The sequence below is a fragment of the Nematolebias whitei genome, chromosome 3, assembly GCF_014905685.2.
Source record: "Nematolebias whitei isolate Nwh7 chromosome 3, NemWhi1, whole genome shotgun sequence".
In the NCBI taxonomy this organism is placed as follows: Eukaryota; Metazoa; Chordata; class Actinopteri; order Cyprinodontiformes; family Rivulidae; genus Nematolebias; species Nematolebias whitei.
Genome location: NC_056500.1, coordinates 41,697,417 through 41,720,812, shown reverse-complemented (window position 1 = coordinate 41,720,812; position 23,396 = coordinate 41,697,417). Strand labels below are relative to the sequence as shown.

At 38.9% G+C, this 23,396-nt stretch overlaps 1 protein-coding gene across 2 annotated transcripts in view; it reads right to left on the bottom strand.

The window, feature by feature from the left end:
* Positions 1 to 14,047: 14,047 nt before the first annotated feature.
* Positions 14,048 to 23,396, bottom strand: part of LOC119430789 (RNA binding protein fox-1 homolog 2) — a 128,251-nt gene continuing 118,902 nt past the window's right edge. For both annotated transcript variants that reach the window (XM_037698263.1, XM_037698265.1), the window contains 3 exons: positions 21,236 to 21,330; positions 17,859 to 17,931; positions 14,048 to 15,425 (listed from right to left, as the gene is read on the bottom strand). In XM_037698263.1, coding sequence (XP_037554191.1) covers positions 15,381 to 15,425; positions 17,859 to 17,931; positions 21,236 to 21,330 — 213 coding nt within the window. In that variant the 3' untranslated portion in view covers positions 14,048 to 15,380. The remainder of the gene's footprint in view (positions 15,426 to 17,858; positions 17,932 to 21,235; positions 21,331 to 23,396) is intronic.

Sequence of the window (23,396 nt, the reverse complement as noted above, 5' to 3'; positions counted from 1 at the left end):
AGATAGATAGATAGATAGATAGATAGATAGATAGATAGATAGATAGATAGATAGATAGATAGATAGATAGATAGATAGATAGATAGATAGATAGATAGATAGATAGATAGATAGATAGATAGATAGATAGATAGATAGATAGATAGATAGATAGATAGATAGATAGATAGATAGATAGATAGATAGATAGATAGATAGATAGATAGATAGATAGATAGATAGATAGATAGATAGATAGATAGATAGATAGATAGATAGATAGATAGATAGATAGATAGATAGATAGATAGATAGATAGATAGATAGATAGATGTGTGGTTGGTGGGTTAGGGGTTAGTTTTAGGGTAAGGGTCAGGGTTAGGCCATAGAAATGAGTTTCAATTCAATTTATCTATTTAGCACCAAGTCACAACAGAAGTAGTCTCAGGGCACTGAACAGGAACATTCATATATAAAATAAGTTAACAGAAACATTCATATTTTAAAATAATAATTTAACATTATTTATCTGAAATGAATGAAAAATGAATGGAAGTACATGGAAAGTCCACATAAAGATAGCAAGACAAACCTCTGTGTGTGGTGGTGGTTGGGGGTGGGGGGGTTCTGAAACTTGGCATACCTTTTACAATGTTTTGACACATTGAATGGAATAATTTCAAAATAAAAGTAAAAAATCTTTAAATGTGTAACTTTACATAATGGAAAGATAGAATGGAGACTGGCTGGTCTGTACTTTTGTAGTTTCACCACATGATGGAAACAAATGCCACACATTCATCTGCAGCAGAAAAGAAAACATTTTTGACAAAAATATTTTAGTGCTGCAAACACATTCATTCAGTTCAGTTCAGTTTATTTATATAGTGCCAAGTCACAGCAGAAGTCATCTCAGGGCACTGAACGAAAACATTCACATACATACAAAAGCCAATTAGTAAAAGTTCTCTATCTAAGGAAGCCAGCAGATCATGTTGGATCTTCACTTCATCACAGTCTCCCATCCTGAGCAAGCACAAGGGGGACAGTTGAAAGGAAAACCTCCCTGTTAATAAGAATAAACCTCCAGCAGAACCAGGCTCAGGATGAGCGGCCATCTGCTTCGACCAGCTGGGGTTTGAAAGGACAGGAAGGAGAAACAGGTAAGTACAAAAAGGCAGGTCCAGGTGTACTTTTTATTGGAGGAAAGACAGTACAGCAAATAAAGACAGCAGTAGAGTGAGGAAATATGGCCAATTTGTCCTCCAGCAGTCTAAGCCTATAGCAGCATAACTAAGGAATAGCTCAGGGAACCAAATAATTTACTTACCAGTACTTACATTAGAACTGGAGGCAAAATGAACGCCAATCAGAGAAAGTGAAAGACTGAAAAGTTTATTGCTCCGGTCCAAAAACCCCAATCTCAGTCTTGTCTGAGTTTAAAAGCAGAAACTTAAGGGTCATCCAGGTTTTTATGTCTTCAAGACATGCTTGTCTAAGTAGCTGACTGGATTCACTGGGTTTCATGGACACATTTAATTATCATCAGCATAACAATGAAATTTTATCCCATGTTGTTTAATTACTTTACATAATGGAAGCATATATACCGGTATATAAAAAGAGTATTGGTCCAAGCACTGAACCTTGAGGAACTCCATGACTAACTTTGGTCTATGAAGAAGATTCATTATGTATATTTACAAATTGGAATCTATCAGATAAAAAGGATTTAAATCACTTTAGAGCCATTCTTGTAATCCCAAAATCATATTCAAGTATCTGCAGAATATTGTGATCAACTGTATCAAATGCAGCACTGAGGTCTAACAGGACCAGTGTAGACACCTGTCCATTGTCAGAGGCCATGAGAATATCATTAGTAACTTTCACCTGTGCTGTTTCTGTGCTATGGTGAGCTCTAAACCCTGACTGAAACTCCTCAAACAGATTATTTCTGTTCCGACGTTCACATGATTGATTTGCAAATATTTTCTCAAGAATTCTTTAGATGAATGTTAAATTAGATATAGGTCTGCAACTGGCCAGAATTCCTGAATCAAGATCCATGCAAATACATTGTTACATATAACTATTTATGTGTAATTGATTTAACCTTGTTTGGTAAATCGATGTTCAGAATCCTGAAATGAATGTTATGCTCCCATGTCAGAGCAATAAAATCACAGTAATGTTTGAAGTCATATCAATATTTTTAGAGAATTTTTACGTTGCCCATTATTCCCAAAATTGTCTGTAATTCTACTATAACATTTTAAAATAAAGTTTTTCTGTCCTCAGAAAAAAATAAAATTGGACATGAAATGTACTGTATAAATGTATTTAACTTGTTATTATTATTGCTATTATTATACAAGTATAAATTATATTGCCTGTACAACTAGAAATGAAACCGTAAAGCTTTTTAAACAATGCACTGACCAAAGAATTTGAAAAGCTGCAGACAAAATACACGTCATGATTTTTTGTAAATTTGCTGTGTTTTAGATTGGTATACTTATGGTGTCAAAAAAAACCTTTTCGTACTCGACTGTGTGAAACTAAAGGTGTATAAAACTGATTTAGCAGATGACATTCTCATAAACAAATGCTTCAAACAAATATATAAACAATGCTTTTCACAAACAAACAAAATAAACACACAATCAGACCGTATATATAATAATAATATAATAAGTTGTGTATATCGATCTCCAGGATCAAATATAGAAATATTCACTGATAAAATCGTACAACTATTGGACAAGAGTTTTAATAAAAGCATTTTTTTCTGTGGAGACTTTAATATTGACCTGGGAAATAAAACAGATTCAAATAACATCAGTACATTTACAAATTCATTGTGTAGTTTAAATCTTTATCCGTTAATATCAAAACCAACAAGAATTACAACTCATAGTGCTACAATAATCGATAATATTTTCACAAATGTAACAAATGGGGATGTGATGGGAGGTATTTTAACGAGTGATTTGAGTGATCACTTACCAGTTTTCATGATTTATAAAAATGATCAAAGCATTACAAAAGAAATCACAATTAAGGAAAAAACAATAAACACATCAAAAAAAGCAATGGACAAATTAAAAGATGATTTACATAAACAAAGCTGGAAAGACGTGTATGTTGATGATGTGAACAGATCATATGATGAGTTTATGAATATTTTGGGAGCTCTGTATGAAAAGAATTGTGTGCAAAATAATTGTACAAAGAGAAATGTTGTTGACCAACCATGGATGACGAAAGGGTTGAGAAATGCTTGTAAAAAAAAGAATTATTTGTATACATGTTTCTTGAAATTGAGAACACAAGAGGCTGAAGAGAAATATAAGAAGTATAAAAATAAATTAGTAGCGATTATAAGGAAACACAAGAAGGAATATTATAGTGATTTTTTTAAATAAAAGTAATGGTGATATGAAAGCAACATGGCGTGTAATAAATAGTGTTCTGAAAAGTCATAAAGCAAAAACAGGTATTTCACAATATTTTTTGAAAGATGACGATGAAATCCATGATGAAAATGAAATTGTAAATGGATTTAATCATCATTTTGTGAACGTTGGATCAAGCCTTGCAGCTAAAATACCAAAAGTAGACAATAATGTGAAACATTCAGTTATAGGTTGTGACAACAGTATTTTTCTTAATGGAACTGACAAAGAAGAAATAATGAATGTTGTAAAAAATCTTACAGATAAGAGATCAAAAGACTGGGTGGACATGGATATGCTGTTTGTAAAGGACATAATGAGTTATGTTATCGAGCCGTTTACATATATTTGTAATTTATCATTTTCAAAAGGAATATTTCCAGACAATATGAAAGTAGCAAAGGTAGTTCCTCTCTTTAAAAATGGTGATAAATGTGTGTTCAATAATTATAGACCAATATCCTTATTACCACAGTTCTCAAAAATTCTAGAAAAACTGTTTGTGACCAGATTAGATAAATTTATTACTAAACAAAACATTCTAAGTAGCAGTCAGTATGGGTTTAGAGCAAAAAACTCTACATCAATGGCTCTCATGGAAATAATAGAACAAATAACTACTGCTGTCGATAAAAAACAGTATTGTGTTAGTATTTTTGTTGATTTAAAAAAAGCATTCGATACTATTGACCACACTATTCTCCTTGAAAAATTTAATAAATATGGTATAAGAGGACCAGCATTACACTGGGTATCTAGCTATTTAAAAGATAGGAAACAGTTTGTACAAATAAATGGTGTAAGATCTGACATGTGCAATATCACTTGTGGAGTTCCTCAAGGCTCTGTACTTGGACCAAAGTTATTTATTTTATATGTGAATGACTTAGTGAATGTATCAGGACTCCTCAAATGTGTCCTTTTTGCAGATGACACCACATTTTTTTGTTTGGGTAAAGATGTAAAACGGATGTTGGAACTGATGAAGACAGAATTTGATAAAATACAAACTTGGTTTAAACTTAATAAATTATCATTAAATTTAGATAAAACTAAATACATGATATTTAGTAACAAAAAGAGAACTGTTGATGATCCATTTAAAATTGAGGGTGTTGAGATTTGTAGAGTTAATGAGATTAAATTTTTGGGTGTAATCATTGATGAACAGCTAACATGGAAAAATCACATAAATTCTGTAAGAACAAAAATATCTAAATCTATTGCAGTACTATACAAAGTCAGGGAATTATTAAATGATAAAGCTCTGTACATGTTGTATAACACAATCATTGTTCCACATTTAATCTATTGCATTGATGTTTGGGGGAAAGCGTGTAAAACATTTACAAAACCTATTTTTATTTTACAGAAAAGAGCTGTAAGAATTATCACCAGAAAGCATTACTGTCACCCATCAAGCACATTATTTTATCAACTGAAGTTATTGAAGTTCCATGATTTGGTAGATGATAGTATTTTATCAGTTATGTATAGGGCTCAAAATAACACATTACCATTAAATATCCAAAGAAATTTTGTTAAAAGACAAAGTTGTTATAATCTTAAGGGGATAGAGATATTTGTCAAACCAAAATTCAGAACTAGTCTGAAGGGAAGGTCTACCTCAATCCAAGGAGTTGGATTGTGGAATGTTCTAGAGAGTGATGTGAAAAATGCCAAGTCAATGTGTACTTTTAAGAAAAAGATCAAATCTAGATTGTTAAAAAAGTATATATGAAGTAGCTTAATGTGTGTTTTGTATTAGAATTAGAAAATTAGATAGTTATTCATTTTGTTCTGTTACTTGAAAATTAATATGTCTGAAATAATTGTTTGAAAAAAGGGGCAGATAAAATAAGATTTTTTCTTCTTTCTGCTGCCTTTCATTTTAAAGTTTTTTGTATCTTTTTATATATTGTTATGGAATTGTTTTGTACTTTTTTAAAATGAATAAACTTCATACCATACCATACCATACCGTATATGACTCCTCCTGTCATCCACCCATATCATATCTGTCTTTTTAACTTGTAACATAGCACAAGGGAATTCTTGGTAATATGTTGTATTATGGGCTGTTTACCCTTTTGCATAGTGTTTTGTGCATTAATTATTACGCATGCACATGCAATAACTAATAAATAAGTGTAAATTCTATGACAGTAAGCCAGTTCTTGGCTGGAATCCCTCTGTGCAATCATTCTTTAGTCTGTTTAAGCTGTACACATTTTTTTTTTTTACAAAATTGTTATGTTATTCTACGTTTAACTTGTTTTTAGTTCCAACCTTTTTACGTTTTCTGCATATCTTGACTTTAACTATTTGATGTGCACTGCTCTTAGTGTTTTTGTGCGTACATGTGAGGCTGCAACATAAGGCATTTTCCTTTGGGAATAATACATTTTTTTGATTTAGATTAGTCTCTGTGTGGGCGGTCCTTCTGTTGATGTTTTAAATATATCTACAGTTTGGAGAGATTAGCAGAAAGATAAGTGATGTAAGGCAGGTGAAGTTAAGGCAAACAGTTTACTTCTTTTAACACTGAGGCCAAGTTATTTGTCAACATCAGTTGCACAACCTCTACCCGTGTTAGGCGTCATCTCAACCTCAGTGTGTGTGTGAGAGCATCTCAGTGATCCTCAGACACTCTGGGTGAGCATCTTCTAACTTAAACTCACAAACGCAACTAAATTTGATAGAAAGGGAAAATAAACTACGACTCAAATAGGCTGAACATTGATAAATTGATGTGAAGACAGATTTTCATTCACAGAATTTATTCCAACAAAAAGTAAATCAACAACAGGAACAACTAGAGAAACAGTGAATCAAACCATGTAATCTACAGGTATCTTGTTTTGTTTGAGGAGTTTGTTTCTTTCATTATTTTTAGTTGAGTCTGGAACACTGATGCTGCGTCAGCTGCGTGGCAGAATACATTTATTTTTCTGTGTCGTAAACAGCTTACAGGCAGAGGGATGCTTCTGCCACATAAGGTGTCAAAAATAATTTCATATGTGAGGCAAGCACAGAAGATGTATGCAAAGTGTTGTGTAAGAATACTTTACCAGTCTAATATTTGTGTTTTGTGAAAGCAGCTATTTGAACAGAACCAAGTCCAATACTGATTTCCTGATGGGGACAATATGTTGTATTGCATCAGGTACTGTATTGTTTGCATTGCATGTATTGTGTTCTATTGTATTGTACTGTATTGTGTTGTTTTGATATTGTACTGTACTGTATTGTATTATATTGTGAAATAGTAAAGTAAAATAAGTTATCCAGAGGAAGCGGTTAGGCAAGAAGAACAGAAACAGTAAGAGGACTGAAGAAAGAAAACAGGAATATAAAAGGGCATGGGTGGGGGGGTGGGGGGGAGTTAGAGAAAAACATTCTCTCTTATCCAACACTTTTCAGTCAGGTCATCTGGACAGTTTCTTTTTTCGTGCTGAAACGTTTCGCCTTCGATCCGGAAGGCTTCATCAGTCAAGGAAACACACAACACAAAACTGATTCTTCCCCCAACAGCTTACTCCAAAGTGGAACAAACCAGTTTTGTTGGTGCTAAGATGGTCCCTTTGGTACGCCCCCTCTTCCTCCATTGCCGACCCTAGCCGGCAATGGAGGAGGAGTTTTGTATTGTGTGTTTCCTTGACTGATGAAGCCTTCCGGATCCAAGGCTAAATGTTTCAGCACAAAAAAAAAAGAAACTGTCCAGATGTCCTGACTGAAAAATGTTGGATTGTATACCTGGATTATTGAGCATGGACTTTGTTGTTTTCAACCAGTTTGACACGACTGTCAACAAAGAAGAGGGCCAGCAATGGAGGAGGGGGCGTACCAAAGAAACCATCTTAGCACCAACATAACTGGTTTGTTCCACTTTGGAGTAAGCTGTTGGGGGAGGAATCAGTTTTGTTGAGTGTTTCCTTGACTGATGAAGCCTTCTGGATCGAAGGCGAAACATTTCGGCACAAAAAAAAAAGAAACTGTCCAGATGACCTGACTGAAAAGTGTTGGATTGTATACCTGGATTATTGAGCATGGACTTTGTTATTCTCACTTATCTTCTTATTCATTCAAAAAGAATCACATTCGACAGCAGGAGAAGATTTTTAAACAGTATTTACTTGCAAGGTCAAATTTTCAGGACAGGCTACATAAATATACATAAAGTACACATTTGAAGATCACAAAAATCTGCCCTGAGCTGCCTCCTCAGCTTGTTTTTATATCAGTTCAGCTGAGTTCACAGAGTGCACGAGATTTCCTTTGAGCCAGCTGCATGCTGCTGCCTCACTCAGTTCTTCATCCAGCTCTCTTTGTTTCAGGTTCGGGTTTTGTTTATTTGTTATATGCAAAATCAACACAAGGTTAACAATGCAATGAAATGCACAGGACAAAAAGAACCGTCTCAACTCACCAAAAACAACAACAAAAAAACAGCAACAACAAATACCAAAGCATGTAACAAAAATTAGTAGAGTGGTTCTGTTGGCAGTGAGTGGAGTTATCTAAGCAACATGGTCCAGTTAGCAGCATGATACTGTTAGCAATGTGGTTCAGTTAGCAGTGAGGTTAGTGGTGTGGTTCAGTTAGAACGGATCCGTAGAGTTTTGTCTCTGCAGGCAGTTGGAGTATCATGGAGACGGCCGCCATGACAGGCATGAGCCTGAGCCCGGAAGGACTGAACCATGATAGCAGGACGGCACAATGGCAATTGCCTTGTGGAGTTGTCCTCCGCAAGTGTGTCGCTTCATACCTGTACCTTGGGTGTGCAGTATGAGCACAAAAATAGTTAGAACAAAAGCAACAGGAACAAAGAAAGATCGAGTTGAAGCGGAGCTCCCATCAGTGCTATTCTGTAACACACATGTCATCAGAGTCACATTAAAGCCACACGTCCTATTAGGGCCATATTTAACCTGCTCAGGCCGGTTCCGTGGTTTATCCACAGTGCCTCCAGCGGTGGAACCCACTTGGTTTTTGGGACCTACTTCTCTGCAATTCCAGTTCTATTTCTAGTAGGACCTAAAGTGACGTCAGTGCACTGCCGGTCACTGATTGGTCAGGGGGAGGAGTCAGTGGATCTCAGAAAATTTTCACACCAATCTGCCATTTGCAATTTCTCGGAACCCGGAGCAGCGGCTGGACCTATTTTAAAGATTTAAAAAACAATAATGACAACAACGTGGTCTAATGCTGAAGTGCTGTTATTTTTTTTGTGTGCTAGCTGGACAACGACAAAATTCAGAGCGAGCTAGATGGAGCTCCGCCGGTCTACCCGGTCCTCTCCACCGGAGCCTCAGAGCCAGGCCGTGCAGGGCATGAACCCCTCAAGCTAAAAGTTATCTGTGGAGGTAAGTAAAAAGCGATATTTACCGTTACGTTTTTTTTTTTAGTTAAAAATTGTGTGTAAATGGTGAAAGACTGTTTTCTTCGAGAGCTAAGTGGAGAAGTTAGCTGGCTGTAGTTAGCGTGTAGCTTTGTGTAGCTTCTCATCACAATATAGAATCAGAATCAGAATAAGCTTTATTATCATTGCACCGAGGTAAATCCCAGTGAGCCTCGAGGACTCATTTACAAGAGAGACCTGATTTCAACAAAGAAAGATGACAACAATGGACAACAGCGACAACAATAAACAGTTATAAAAAGTCAACCTTATACACCGGGCGTGTGTCACCAACACGTTCTAACACATGTGGTCCTGAACTCCAGCCTGGATGCAGCTTTCCTTGCCCCTGCCTATTCCTGTCTCTCCTGACGCTAACAGCAGGGCTTGTGCTCTCTTGTCATAAACCCTTTTGTTTTGAGTAGCTGCTGCACTCATGTTCTTCCTAGCTGTTTCATAGGCAAAAGATAACTTTTTATGGTGGTCCCTAACCCACCCTCCCAAGTCCTGGAAGGGGGTTTCCTGTTCAACACCAAGGTTCACACCCACTGGCTGCCTCAGATGCCTCCCAAACATCAGGGATGACGGCGCATACCCTGTGGCACTATGGACAGTGTTATTGTATGATTGTAACAGCTCGGGGAGAAATTCTGGCCGCCTTTGTTGCCCCTCTGCCTCAAGTGAACGAAGCATGTTTAACAGTGTCTGATTCAGCCACTCGACCCCACCATTTCCAGCAGGATGATATGGAGTGGTTTTACTTTTTGTAATGCCATAACACCTGCATAACTGGTACATCAACACTGACTCAAAATTAGCTCCTCTATCTGAGTGTAACCTAGCAGGGCAGCCAAATGTCTGGATAACATGAGCCCATAGGGCATGCACTGCAGTCTGAGCGGTTTGATTTTTTTTGTGGGAACTGCCCATGCATAACGTGTAAAAAGATCTGTCATGACCAGAATATTCTGATATCTGTCTGTGGGCCTCCCTAACGTAAGAAAGTCCAAAGCTACAACTTCCAGGGGATATGACACTATAATGGGAAGCAATGGGGCTCTCTGTCCTTCCTGATTTCGCAGGCTACAAACAGCGCAACCCAGCTGGAATTCACACACCTCACCTTCCATACGGAGCCAATAAAAGAAGCGACGTACCCTGGACGGAGGGTTCTCCAGCCTGCATGAGCAGCTGCCTCGTGATACCTCTTCCACACCTCATGTTTTTCTGTAGGAAATGTGCACATTTTGGTCCTCATATGAGTGTCCCTTATCCTTGAGGTGAACAGCTGAGTCTTGTCCTGATGAGCTGACTCTCCTGTGTTGAGCCATGCATCTGTGAAGTAACTGTTTGGTTTCTCCAATATACTGATCTGGATATTCCTCATTGCACTGAAATGCATAAACCACACCACTCTGTGTATGGGTATTTTGTCCTGGACCAACATCTGTCTGAGAGTCCTGCTGGGTTTGAAATGTACTGGGATTTTGTGTTCGTCGAAAATCCTTCTGAATTTCTCCGATACTCCAGCAACATAAGGGATGACAATGTTTACATCTGTTGTTCTCCTTTTTCAGTTTATTGGTGTGTTTTGTAGATTTCCTCGCTGACTTGACAAAAGCCCAGTTAGTATATCCACATGTTTGAAGAGCTTCTTGAACGTGTTTCAGTTCCTTTTCCTTCCCTTCTGTCTTCGTGGGGACGCATTCGGCACGATGTTGTAAAGTTCTGATGACAGAGAGTTTGTGTTCCAGTGGATGGTGGGAGTCAAACAGAAGATACTGGTCTGTGTGGGTTGGTTTTCTGTACACTTCAATGTTGAGGCTGTCCTCTCTCTCCATCTGAACCAAACAGTCCAAAAAAGGCAGCTTGTTGTCGTTTGCATCCTCTCTGATGAACGTGATGTTTTCGACCGAGTTAATGTGTCTGGTGAACACTTGTATTTCCTTGGCTTGGATTTTGACCCAGGTGTCATCCACATATCGGAACCAATGGCTTGGCGTTGTTCCCTCATAGGAGTTTAGGGCTCTCTGTTCCACTTCCTCCATGTAGAGATTGGCAACAATGGGTGACACTGGAGTTCCCATGGCACAGCCGTGCTTCTGTCTGTAAAAACTGTCATTGAACTTGAAATAAGTGGTGGAGAGGCAGAGATCCAACAGGGTGCAGATCTGGTCTGGGGTGAAGTTGGTGTTGTTTAAGTCCTTGTAGAAGTTGTTTTCTGACAAGCTGCTACTGCTTCAGAGATGGGTATGCAAGTGAAAAGAGAAGTCACATCATGATACAAGGGTTTCTCCTGGGGTGAGGTTCAAAAGTTGAGCTTCGTTAGCAAAATCAACGGAGTTGTTTATGTGATGAGGTGTGTTTCCAACAAGAGGAGCTAAAATACCAGCCAGATGTTTAGCAATATTTTACGTCACTGAGTTCATGCTGCTGACGATGTGTCTGAGTGGAGTTCCTTCTTTGTGTATTTTTGGACGTCCATAAAGACAGGGAGTGGCTTCCCCTGGGTACAATCTATAATACAACGATCAAGTGATTGCTTTCTCCTTTTCAAGCTTTTGCAGGTAATCTGTGACTTTCTTTTTATAGGTGTTGGTTGGGTCCCTCTTCAGGGTCTCGTAGGTGTTGCTGTCCCTCAGTAGTGGTTTTTTTTCTTTTCCTGGTAATAAGAAGTGTTGAGGACTACTGTGCATCTTCCTTTACCAGCTGGTAAAATGTTGATGTTTTGGTCCTGGCTGAGTTATGTTATAGCTTTCTTTTCCTGTAGTGTGAATCTTTTAGTCCGAAAAATACAGTATAAATGGTGTTACAGGAATGGAAGCCACTGTCATAAACCTTAAAACTTCTCCAAGAAATGTAGGGGTACACACTCATTCACAAGAAGTTTTAGGTCATCTATGATGATTTATCAAAGCTGTTGTAATTACAGCAGCTACAACTATAGCAGCTAAAGTCCTGAGGGGCCATCATGTCGAGCAACTTTACGCCATTTTGGTTCTGAAGACTGAAATACTTTATTAAATACATGAATTCCCAATAAACTGTGATCCATAAGGATGATTTAATATTTTGTGTTTGTTATACAATATCTGGAAGTATTCTAATAAAACAGGTCTGGAGAAAAAATTTAAAAAGTACTCGTTTCATTAGCTATTAGCCTAGCCTGGATTTAGACTATCTCTTTTCTCAGAACTGATGTCACGACTGATAAGGTAATATTGATAACAATTTGACACATCCATCACTTCAAAAATAACCAAATTACCACTAAATGGTTTTAAAACCGAGAGCTCTGAGGTCATTTTGACATAAGGGCAGCAGGCGGGACGAGCCAAGAGCTAGTTTAGTTGCACATCGAAGTGAATTTCTGCAACCTTAAAGAAACTTCCATTACAAAATGTTTATATTATTTAGTTTTCTGTAGCAGCAGCAGCTAGCATTAGCACTTCAGTACGCAGCAGCTAAAGTCATGCTAACCGTCTGCTTGTGAAAAATTAACCATTTCTCTGAATGGAGGTCGACAGGTAAGATGTTTTAACACTTAACAGATTTTAGCAGTCACTTTAAGCTGAAATCCAGCATTAAGACAAAACTAAACAAAAAACAGGAAGCTCAAGCACAACAAAACATTTTATATAAAACGTTTTATATCGACATTCAATACCAAAACAAAAAACCAAACAGAATGGCGATCAGAGGGATACAGACAGGACGGAGGGACTGATCATTAAGAAACCAGAAAGAATGACCACAAAGTTTTCTATATTACAGGGGCAAGAAAGCCATGACCGGGAACAAACAAGCTGCCAAATGTTATTTTTTGCAGCGGCCATCTTGTCAGGAGGCCATTTATGCCAAACGGCTGTGTGCTCCTTTTAGTGGTAAAAACAAGCAGCTGAGCTCTGCTGCTCCCCAAGACAACAGATTCATGCAAAACTTTTTTTAAAACTTTGTAATTGTCACTCATGCTGGTTTGTCCATGCCTTCAGTGGCTCCAAGAGTTCTTCTTTGTGTCGTTTCTTTTAAAACTTGTTTGATTATTTTTTTTTCTATCACTTTTCCAGTTGGGGAACCAGAACATGCTGGAAACCCAACATCTCTGGCTGCTTCCTTTTCTTTCATTCCTTTTTAAATTTAGTCCAGAAAACATTTTTTACTAACAGCAAAACAAACAAAATCATAATAAACTGTCCTAAATGTTTGAGTGAAAACGGGAAAAAAAAATACAACGAAAAGAGTTTAAAAACTGTTTTTTGTATCAGGCCGGAGTTTGGTCCTGCGAGTGTTTAACACGTTTCGTTTTACTGCGTTGTCTTCGAACAAACCCGGAGCAACCGCACGGATCAGGCTGACAGTTACCCACTGAAATGTACGGAGATGGTTTCAAAAAGAAAAAGACAGGCAGTAAAAAAAGAGGAACACAGCTGATCTGAACCAAAGTGCCACGATTCAAATGTTTTCACCTGAAAAACATGCACGCACACACACACGCACACGGAAAGAAAAACAAATCCAGCTGGTTTTTGTAAATTGTGGAATATAATTTAACGTCACGCTGGCGATGGATCCTATGACAAGCAAAAACAACAAAAAATACTTATATTTAAAAAAATAAAAATTGAACTCACTAAAAATTACCGAGAAAAAAAAAAGAGGTGATTTTAACTGCATAATTTTTTTAAACACCGGTACTCAGAGATGGTCTCAGCTCAGACAGTTTTATGAAAAATGTAAAGAAAAATTTAAAATCTGCACCTTACTGAACACACACACACACGTTCTTGTAAACTTACATTTTGGGGACTTTACATTGACTTCTATTCATTTTCTATAGCCTAACACTGACCCTTTCCCTAAACATAACTAGTACTAGGCAACACTAGTAATCCTAACTCCCCCCAATGAGACTTCTCCTTATGGGGACCTGGCTTTGGTCTGGTCAAAGGTCTCTCTTGTAAATGAGTCCCAGAGGCTCAATGGGATTAAACTGTATAAATAAAGCTTGAATGAACAAGGAGCACTCGGTCCCCACAATGTAACCTGAAACAAAAACGTGCACTGACACACACACACACATATTAAAAAACAAAGCAGACAATGAAAAAACTAAATAAGGACAGTTATAGGATTGTGATGATAATAATAATAATAATACAGATAATATATATTTATATATATATTCATACTTTTTTTTTTCTAACGGCAGAAAAATGTGCTTTCTACAAATCTTTGGAACAAAAACAAAACATCAAAATTAAAGCCACATCTTGGAAATCGATACAAGAAGAATAGAAATATGCACGATAAGTGATGCGTTTTGCATTTAAGTCGTCAGAAGGAGTCGCCGAGCGGTCCTGCTCAGCCGTCGGCCACGTCGTCTCAAAGTGTTTCAGGAAGACTCGTCCATCGCTGGACTCTATAAAAAGGTGAAGCGTGAGAGGGAACTCCAAACCGTGTCTCCTTACGTTAAAGAACGAGCGAACACCCGGAGCCTCCGGGGCTGAAGGTGATTCATCTTTTTACATGTAAACGAGAAATGTTTGCCGTGTAGTGTCGCTCTCTGTAGTGTTAGGGTGACACACACACACACACACACACTGCAGTGAAGCTGTGTGTGTGTGACCAGGAACATGACGTGTTTTATACGTGGACTGTTTGTACTATAGATGTAAAATCTATGATTTGAACCCTAAAGGTTGACGGATGAAACTCCACCGCAGCAGTGACTGCTGAGGCAAACTAAATGTTTTTTTTCCATAATAATAATGAGAATAATTACAACAGTAATAATAATAATAATAACAATAATTTGTTTTTTCTTCTCTCTAAACTAATTTCTTTGCATATCATAACAATTTTAGGTTTAAAGGTTTACTGTTTCCACATACTAAGAAAAGTTGAGGTAAGGAACAGCTCTGACCCTCCTCCTGCTCTCCATCGTCTCTCCGAGCTCGGCCTCAGAGCGCAGCCCAGCGCTGCATCCACCGAGCTGCTTTTACGTCTTATTCACTCATCCAGCCGCTTTCTATAAAAAAAGTTTTCCTGCTGCTCTCTGTCGAGGCGCCTTTCCTTCTCTTTACCGCTTGGATGTTCTCTTTTTTTGACACCTTCCCTCTTGTTTTTCCTCAAACGCGGAGCGCGCTCAAAAGTCCAAACGTCAGTTTTCCACGTCCAGCCTTTGGAAGAACATCTGGGCTCCGCCCCCAAATCTTGTGCTGCTGAGTGTCGAGGGGGGAAGAGGGGGAGACTATAATACAGCCGTGCAATAAGGAAGGTGGCCATGTTCAGTCTAAATTCTTTCCTTGTTATTTTTTTATGCAGAGGCCATCCATCAGTCTTTAATACAGCATTCCTCTATTTCTGTAGAAGCCTATATAAGATAACATGGGACTGCTCTGGGGTGGGATCTGAAATATCTTTGTTGTGGTCGTTTCCACGCTTTATAAAAAGGGGGTGCAGTCCTCCTCCGAGACGACAGAGGGAGCTCTTTCTGAATAATTCAATGGGAGAGAGAGGAGCTCCTGGGAAATGTAGTGTCTTTAGTAAGGGGCAAATCTACTGTAGCCTCCCCTGTACAGCGTGGCCTAAGAGACACAAAAACAAACATTTACTTGCATTTATTTCAGAATGCAACTTTAATTCAATAAATCACAAAAATATACAAAACAAATCACATATTAGGCCTGTTCACTTTGACTTTATGTGACCAGAACTGAAGGAGGCAGAGAACTGAGGGATAAATAAATGAGTTTTGAACGTCCTTTTAAAATTAAACATTTATACGACATGCGTTAGATTTGCATCAGACACACATTAAGTCTTTAAGGTAAATGCTGAGACAATAATCCTCAGAATCACAATAAGGTCTGAATAAATGACATTCCTTACGAGATAAACACTTTAAAATGATTACAGTGTGGTCAAAGTGTTAAAGTTCAACATTTTATAAACAAATAGTATCTTATCTGTTGTGGATAGCTCTTAGAACAACTTCAGTTAGGGAAGCTTTTTTTTACTTGCTATCACGGTTTTATAAACAGTTAAATCACAGTCATTTCCACAGTACACGCTTGTTCCAGCAGAATGACTCATATTCCTGCAGGAAGTGTCCCAGGCTGCACCAGAAGTGCAACAGCTAGCTGCTGCTGCCTCTATTTACACATGATTGCAGAGTTATATGCTAAATAACACTAACGCTAAATATTAAATCAAGTGACTAAATGTATAATGTAGTGTTTACACGAGTTGCTATAAAATATTTGATATGTGAGGTATTTTAACACAAGTTATTTTACCACGGTTTTAGCTGCGCCAAATTAGCCAGTGGTTCATCCGTCGGGTCAGAATTAAACTTTTGTTTCTCTAAACTGAGATTATCCAAAGAGCGATCTACAACAGGTGAGATATTTACTGATTATAACATTTCAACAGAGCTTAATTTCAAATGATCTGAACTATAGTTTTAAGTTAGTACAGCGAAGTAGTCGATTAATACAACACAGTAACACTAATACAACCTCTTTAGCTCAGTTTATAATTGATGTAAGTAGATTTATCATTGAGAGTATTTGTGTTTTCTGTAGTGCTTTTATTTATCTATAGACTGCAACATGTTAATGTGAAGCAGCAGTAGAGACACTGAGTAGGTCATCGGTGACATCAACCTGATGCTGTAAACTACCGTGATTTTTGCTGTATAAGTCGTAGCTTTTTGCATAAATTAGCATGCCTGCAACTTGTACAGCGAAGCGACTAATATATGTTTTTTCTACCATATTTATAACCCAAAGTTTGGCTGGAATCTGGCGATTTCATTCATTCTGACATAGAAAATATTGAACACTACCATTTTCAGCAACTAGAGGGCCCTCGACAAATATGGAAAGCCACGAGTCTCATTAATACAGTAAGTAAAAGTGGCTATTAATGAGACATTTGGCTTGCCATACAAAGCCACCTTCATCTCGCTCTGGAACTCCTGGAGCAAATGTCAAATCATCTGCATTTTGCCGCGCCACCCAGGCGAAATGCAGATGATTTGACCGTCAAAGTGCATTTATTAAGGAAAAGTCAGACTGAGACACACCTTTACTATAATGTCGAGCATACAAATCAATGTTTTTAAGTGTTAATCTTGTTAAACTCTTGTTAAAGTCCTCCTGTGAACGCTTCCGCAGCCGCCATTTGGCAGCCAATAGATTTTTGGCACAACACCGGCACCACGTTTCCGGGTTGTCAGCGGTGACGCATAATAGATGTGATGTATACAGCGAAGCGATATATTTATGTTTTTTTCCACTTTATTAGACATAATTCGACCGATGCGGCTTATATGGTGGTGCGACGTGTACGGCAGCAAGTATGGTACTTGTGCTCGACTTCTTGCCATCTCTCTACAAAAACATTCTGATTCTCGCAGGCACTGCACTCGAGAAACAACATGAGTAATGTAGAAATACAATATGATGATTTCAAACAGAGCATTAAGACAGAATACTACTTTAAAGGTGCTGCAACTCTGAGGGTTTTTAATAAGAAACACTTGTATTTATTCCACCTTGTCAGTTAATGTCAGGTTATGTCTGACTGCAGACTGACAATGATTATTAAGAACTTCACTTTAATGGATGATTGCAGCAGACGGAAGACATTTTAAAACATGATGCACACGTTTAATTATGGTATGCACTGAAGCTTAGTGTCCCGTAGTTAAACCAGTTCTGAATAAATGAATCAGCTCCACCTAACTGGCAGGTGGTGGGTCCTGTACAACACTATAGGTCTCCAGTAAATCCTCCTATGATCAGTCTTCCAGCATCACATCCAGTCTGTAGCTTTAACGTCCTGTTTTTATTGTCAAATAAAAGATGGGACTCGACTTTGTTCAAAAATTTCTGCTTAAAAACACAAAAACTGAACCACTGGTAGTTGAACGTAATCATTCATAACATCTGACCAATCAGAGACCGACTGGACGAAAACAGTGAGATGATTGGTTCACGTCTGAATGAACTCACCATGGCTCCAACACCGTAGGCAGCAGGGGCGAGAGCAGCATGGTAGGGGTCTGCCGTGTAAACTCGTCCATAGCTGTTAGAAAAAAAATAAGAAAAATTGATTATCGGCTATTTACTGCTCCGATTGGGCCAAACACGGTTAAAGATGGCCGCTACAGCTAATCAGCTTTAGTAAAATGCTTGAAACTCACAATTCTACAAATATTGTGTGGTGTGGTAGTAGCTGAGAGTCATCCTTAATACATACTTTGAGTGCTGAGACTGTGCCAGACATTGAAAACTTGAACTCTTTTTGTTTTGTTGATAAAACATCACATTAATCAGTGGATTCGTTTTAATGAGACAGAAATCATTGGTGCCAATTAGCAGATGGAAAAACACGCAGCTCCACCAGAAGGAATGCCAAACCCAAAGTCTTCATAAGGACACAGCCCCTCATCACACAAACCATATCTGAATACCTGCAATTAATTCTCATGACACACCTGTTTTAAGATCTGCAGGCTGTCACTGAAAAACAAACGAGTTACTTTTGTTCATTAAAAAAACAGAGAAACAAAAGAAAAACGCATCAGATCAAAGGTGGCGACTGTATTCAGAGTTAGTCTGAGGAAGGGCAGCGGCCCAAAACGTCTAAAGCAAGCGACACGCCGACGTCACCCAATGCTGAACGTTTGGAATAGTTAATGTTTGTGGTTTTTGAGATGAGCGTTTTTCTGGACTGGAATTGAACAGAGAATGAGAGTAAACTTTAAAGTTTCTGGTGCGAGACGTTCAATAGGACAGGAGCTACATGTGGAGAACAGAGGGAGCAGTTTTATCCACCACCAGGTGCAGTGGCGGAGCCAGGGGGTGGCCAGTGGTGGCCTTGGCCACCATAAATTAATCTACGGCCACCCGATCATTTGAGGAAACTTAAATTTTAAGCAATATAACTACAAATCATAGTTTTCTCAATGATCGGGCTGTATGGTTTACATACAGTGGTGCTTGAAAGTTTGTGAACCCTTTAGATTGTTCTGTATTTGTGCATAAATATGACCATGCCGTGCCACGATCCACTTCCACAAACGTGTTGTGAAGAGCAGACTTTGATAGATCCTGTTCTTTAAATCAAACAGGGTGTCCACTCACACCTGACCATCATCACATTGATTAAAAACACCTGACTCTAATTTCACCGTCAGATTAACTGATAATCCTAGAGGTTCACATACTTATGCCACTCACAAATATGTAATATTGGATCATTTTTTTCAATAAATAAATGATCAAGTATAATAGCATCATGCTGCTGTAGATTTGTTTCTTTTATAGGTTTGATGCCTTGTTTCTGTATTTTTGTTGCATGCGCTGAATAAATCCCAGTTTATGTTGGTTTTGGGGTCGTCTCCGAGCCCAACTCCGCTCACATTAGGGTGTAAATTATAGCTGAACCGAACCGATGACAATCGTTGTTCACTGTATTGTTTTGCACCATTAGTGACTGGCGTATATCTCAGCTCTTTCAGTGTACAGTTAGTTGGGCGTTCGTTTAGCATATATCTTAGTTCAGGGGTTCCCAAACTTTTTCATGCCATGGCCCCCAAACAGCTGTTGGGGGGCCATTGTTTCGCATCACGTGATCCGCACCGGGCGCAGGTTACAAAATGGATTCCTCCAAGCAGACGGATGGAGCAGAGCAGACCCAGTTTTGACAAACAGGTAGAAATGCATCAATAGTATGGAAATATTTCACTAAAGATGAATCTTCTGGTTCAACTACTGTAAGGAAACAGACAATGAATCAACTTTCTGACTGTTTGGAGCGCGTTGCGAACCGGTGTTACACCATATTTTGTGACCGTAGGGGGCGGTGTTGCATGCACTGTTGCAGGTCACATACTATGGTGTAACACCGGGTCCAATCAACCGAACCAGAACCAGCTTCCTCTGACCTTGTTTCACAAACAAAAAGAAGAAAATATTAATCTCTAAACCTATAAAAAAACCTATAAACATATGAATCTCTAAAACTAAACTTAATGCGAACCACAGCTGGCGGTGGTGCGGGGTGGTCGTCTGCCCCACTGTTTTTAGTTTCGTTTTTGACGTGCTGCACGTTTCTTTCAATTTTGTAGCTTAATAATAAAAACTAATAGTTTAGTTTTTCCTGTGACTTATTTGCTGTATGAAAAATTGTAGGAGCATAATATATGCCCCGATGTTTTGTTGGTCTGTTTTTTTGTAAATAATGAGATGGAGAAGCAGATTTCATCTTCCAGCAGGACCTGGCCCCTGCCCATGCCACAGTGCTCGACTGGCCAGCCAACTCGCCGGACCTAAACCCCACTGAGAAACTATGGAGTATTCTCAAGAGGAAAATGAGGGAGGGGCACCAGACCAACAACAAAGAAGAGCTGACAGCAAGCATCAAGGAAATCTGGACTTCCATAACTCCCAGTCAATGCCACAGGCTGATTGCTTCAATGCCACGTCACATCGAGGCAGTGATTAAGGCAAAGGAATTTCCAACCAAGTATTGAAGATTGACATATTGTTTTGAAAATACCATATTTTGATTGATTTGTTGTGATCCTAATTTATTTCTTTTTTTTCTGCAAAAACTGAGAAGTAGTGTGGACTGATGTCTTCACAGTATTCTAATTTTTTGAAATCCTGTTTTCGTGGGTTTCATGAGCTGGAAGCACAAATTATGTAAAAATAAACAAATAAATACTTGAAATCGTTTAAAATGTGGGCCCTGAATCTATCATCGATTAAATATTAACTTTTTGAATGGAATTATGGAAGTTAAAACAACTTTTCCATGATATTCTAATTTTTTGGAAAGGGTCTGTACGTACGCTGGCGGCTGCCATATTGAATTTTAACATGGCAAGCCAATTTTCAATAAGAACATTTTGTACGCCAAGATGCAGCCACACACCAAAATTGAAGTCGGTACCTCTCTTATTTTTAAAGTTATTATGCTAACAAGACGAACGGATGGAGGGTACCATAATTCCAATTTGCTCTGCGATGGGACAAAAATGATCAGTCAGATCTTTTGTCTAGTGAGGATTCACTCACTGTCTTATCGTTGCAGATAATTGACTACAGACAAAAAGTGGCTAGAACTCAGTCAACTTCACAGGTTTGAGTTCAAACGAGGTAGCTGAGAGTCGTTCCCAGCACACGTGTTGAGCACCAACAGATGTCTCAATGTGGCACATCATTTCCAGCTAATGAACTTGGAGTGAACCTGTCATGAAACGCGGCGGGCGACATGCATTCCTTAAAGCTGAGCTTCGCCTGGACTCACTGATGGTGTCGCTGATAACTGCTGCTCACAGTCCTGACTCGTCACTGACGTGAAGAAGGTGAAGTTTACTGACCTGTCACTGTACGCTGCGGCGGCGGCGGCGGCTGCTGCTGCTGCAGGAGTCGCTACAGCAGTTGGCTGGGCGTAACGATACGCTGCATAGCCACCCTGCGAGTGCACGAGGAAGAGGAGGGAGATGGGCAAAAGCAGGAAGGAAGAGGACACAGAGAAAATGAAGGCAAAGGAGGAAAGAAGCATAAAGAAAACAACTTGTTCAATTCTCCCTACGGGTTTCTCTGCAGAGCAAAGACTAGCAGTGAATGAAGGGTTACACTGTGAGGGGAACTGCTGAGAAGAGCGAAATATTAACAAGCAGACAGTCAGCAAAACCGGCTAATCTGGTGCAGCATTCACACGGGCTCCGAGCGGCTCTCTCACTCTGTGACCAACTCAGCGAAATAAAGACCCAGAATCGAATGTGAGGCGCTTTTACCGTTTGCAGCACCGACGTGCTTCATCGTACCTCATCGAGTTAAACAGAGAGGGAGAGAGGCTTCACCGCCATAACCACGTCCAACCACCGCTCCCTTCCAAAGACACACGGTCAGAGGAAGGGGACGGGGGGAGGGGGGGAGGACAAGATGATGGTGTCGTTATTCAGGTTTCAATGATCAGCAGGTGAACAGACACCAAAAAACTACAGGTGTAAGAAGACATTCAGCCAGTTGGATTAAAGAGGAGCAAACACGCACACTCTCACGTGGCCAGCAACCAATCACTGACAGACACAGCATGCTATCCCAAATCCAGAACAAGTATTAGGTCAACAAAAACCCTACGGAATAACAAAAACAAACAAAATCAAATTAGAATAAACACACCACTGCATTCTACCCTAAAGAATCAGTCACGACCAAGTCCCTGCATTCAGGACCACACATTGGCTGCTATGGGAGGAAGGCTGGACTGGGTAAGGGGGGGGGGGGGGGGGCCTGAGGAGAAGGAAGAGCTGCAAAATGAAGAGAAGAGGAAGAAAAACCTAAGAAAATAATAATAAAACAAAAAGAGAGGAGCTAAAGCAAAAATCTAGATGACACCTTCAGGCTCAGATCGTTGAAGAAACGGGTCGATGGCGAGACGATGAAACAGTTACACAAGTGGAAACAGCAGCAGCAGCTGGCTGTAGCACTTCCAGTGCTGCTTAAGGAACATATGAAGAAGAAAGAACTTCTATTGTCACTGTATCATGTTCTTATGTAGGACTTGTATAACGTACCTAAAGGAATAAGTTATGCAAAATGTACATATTTTTTAAGGTCTATAAAAAGAGGCAGGTGTTTTAAGCTAAAGTGCTTTTTGAATTATTTAGCTTTCTTCTGATATTTATGATAAATGAATCCTGCAGTTAAAAACAAAAAGCTCTAACGGAGTCGGGGCTCTTTATATTCCTTCACTTACACTCGATTTGATGCCTCGACGTGGACAGGGATGCACAGACTCTTGCCTGTGACCACTTTAAATCCTTTCAAAATAAAATACGATTACGGGTTGTTTCCATTTTAAACAAACTTTATTCATTTGAAAATCTTTGCCCATCCCAATACAACTGTATCTGCATACACCACAGTAAAAACACTTAAGTTTTGATTTTTAACATTAATTTGGTTTGTTTACAAAGCGTCGTCTTGAATCTGTTTGGACTAGCTGTTAGCTCATCAATCCAGTCAGAATAAAACTATTTCTACAAAATGAGGTTCAAACAGCTATCTAGAACAGGTAAGATGTTAGTTGTTCATAACCCTTCCCCACTTCTAAAGATCTGAAGTATCTATTTGATAACTAGAGAAGAAAAAGGTGAAGAGAACGGAAAAAGTGGCATAAAAGGGACTTTCAGGACAGAAAGAAGAGAGGAGCTAGGAGGTAGTGGGGGGGGGGGGGGTCAGCCTTGTGAGTATGTCTGCATGCTGACACTGATTCAGTTAGCATGCCACAGGTGAAACACATCGGGAGATTCCTGGAAGGGGTCTGAATTAACTCCAGATCGGCCTCAGACTGCAGACTACACTCTGTACATCACCCAGACTGAACTTTCCCCAAACGTTTCGCTTCTCACGCTTCTCCATAAAGAATTTACAGATGAGTAAAGATTGGAAACACCAAACTGTGTTCATTAACTGAACTTTGACCATAGACGAGGCTCTAAATTTATGCGTTTCAGGCAGCTCTCATCACAG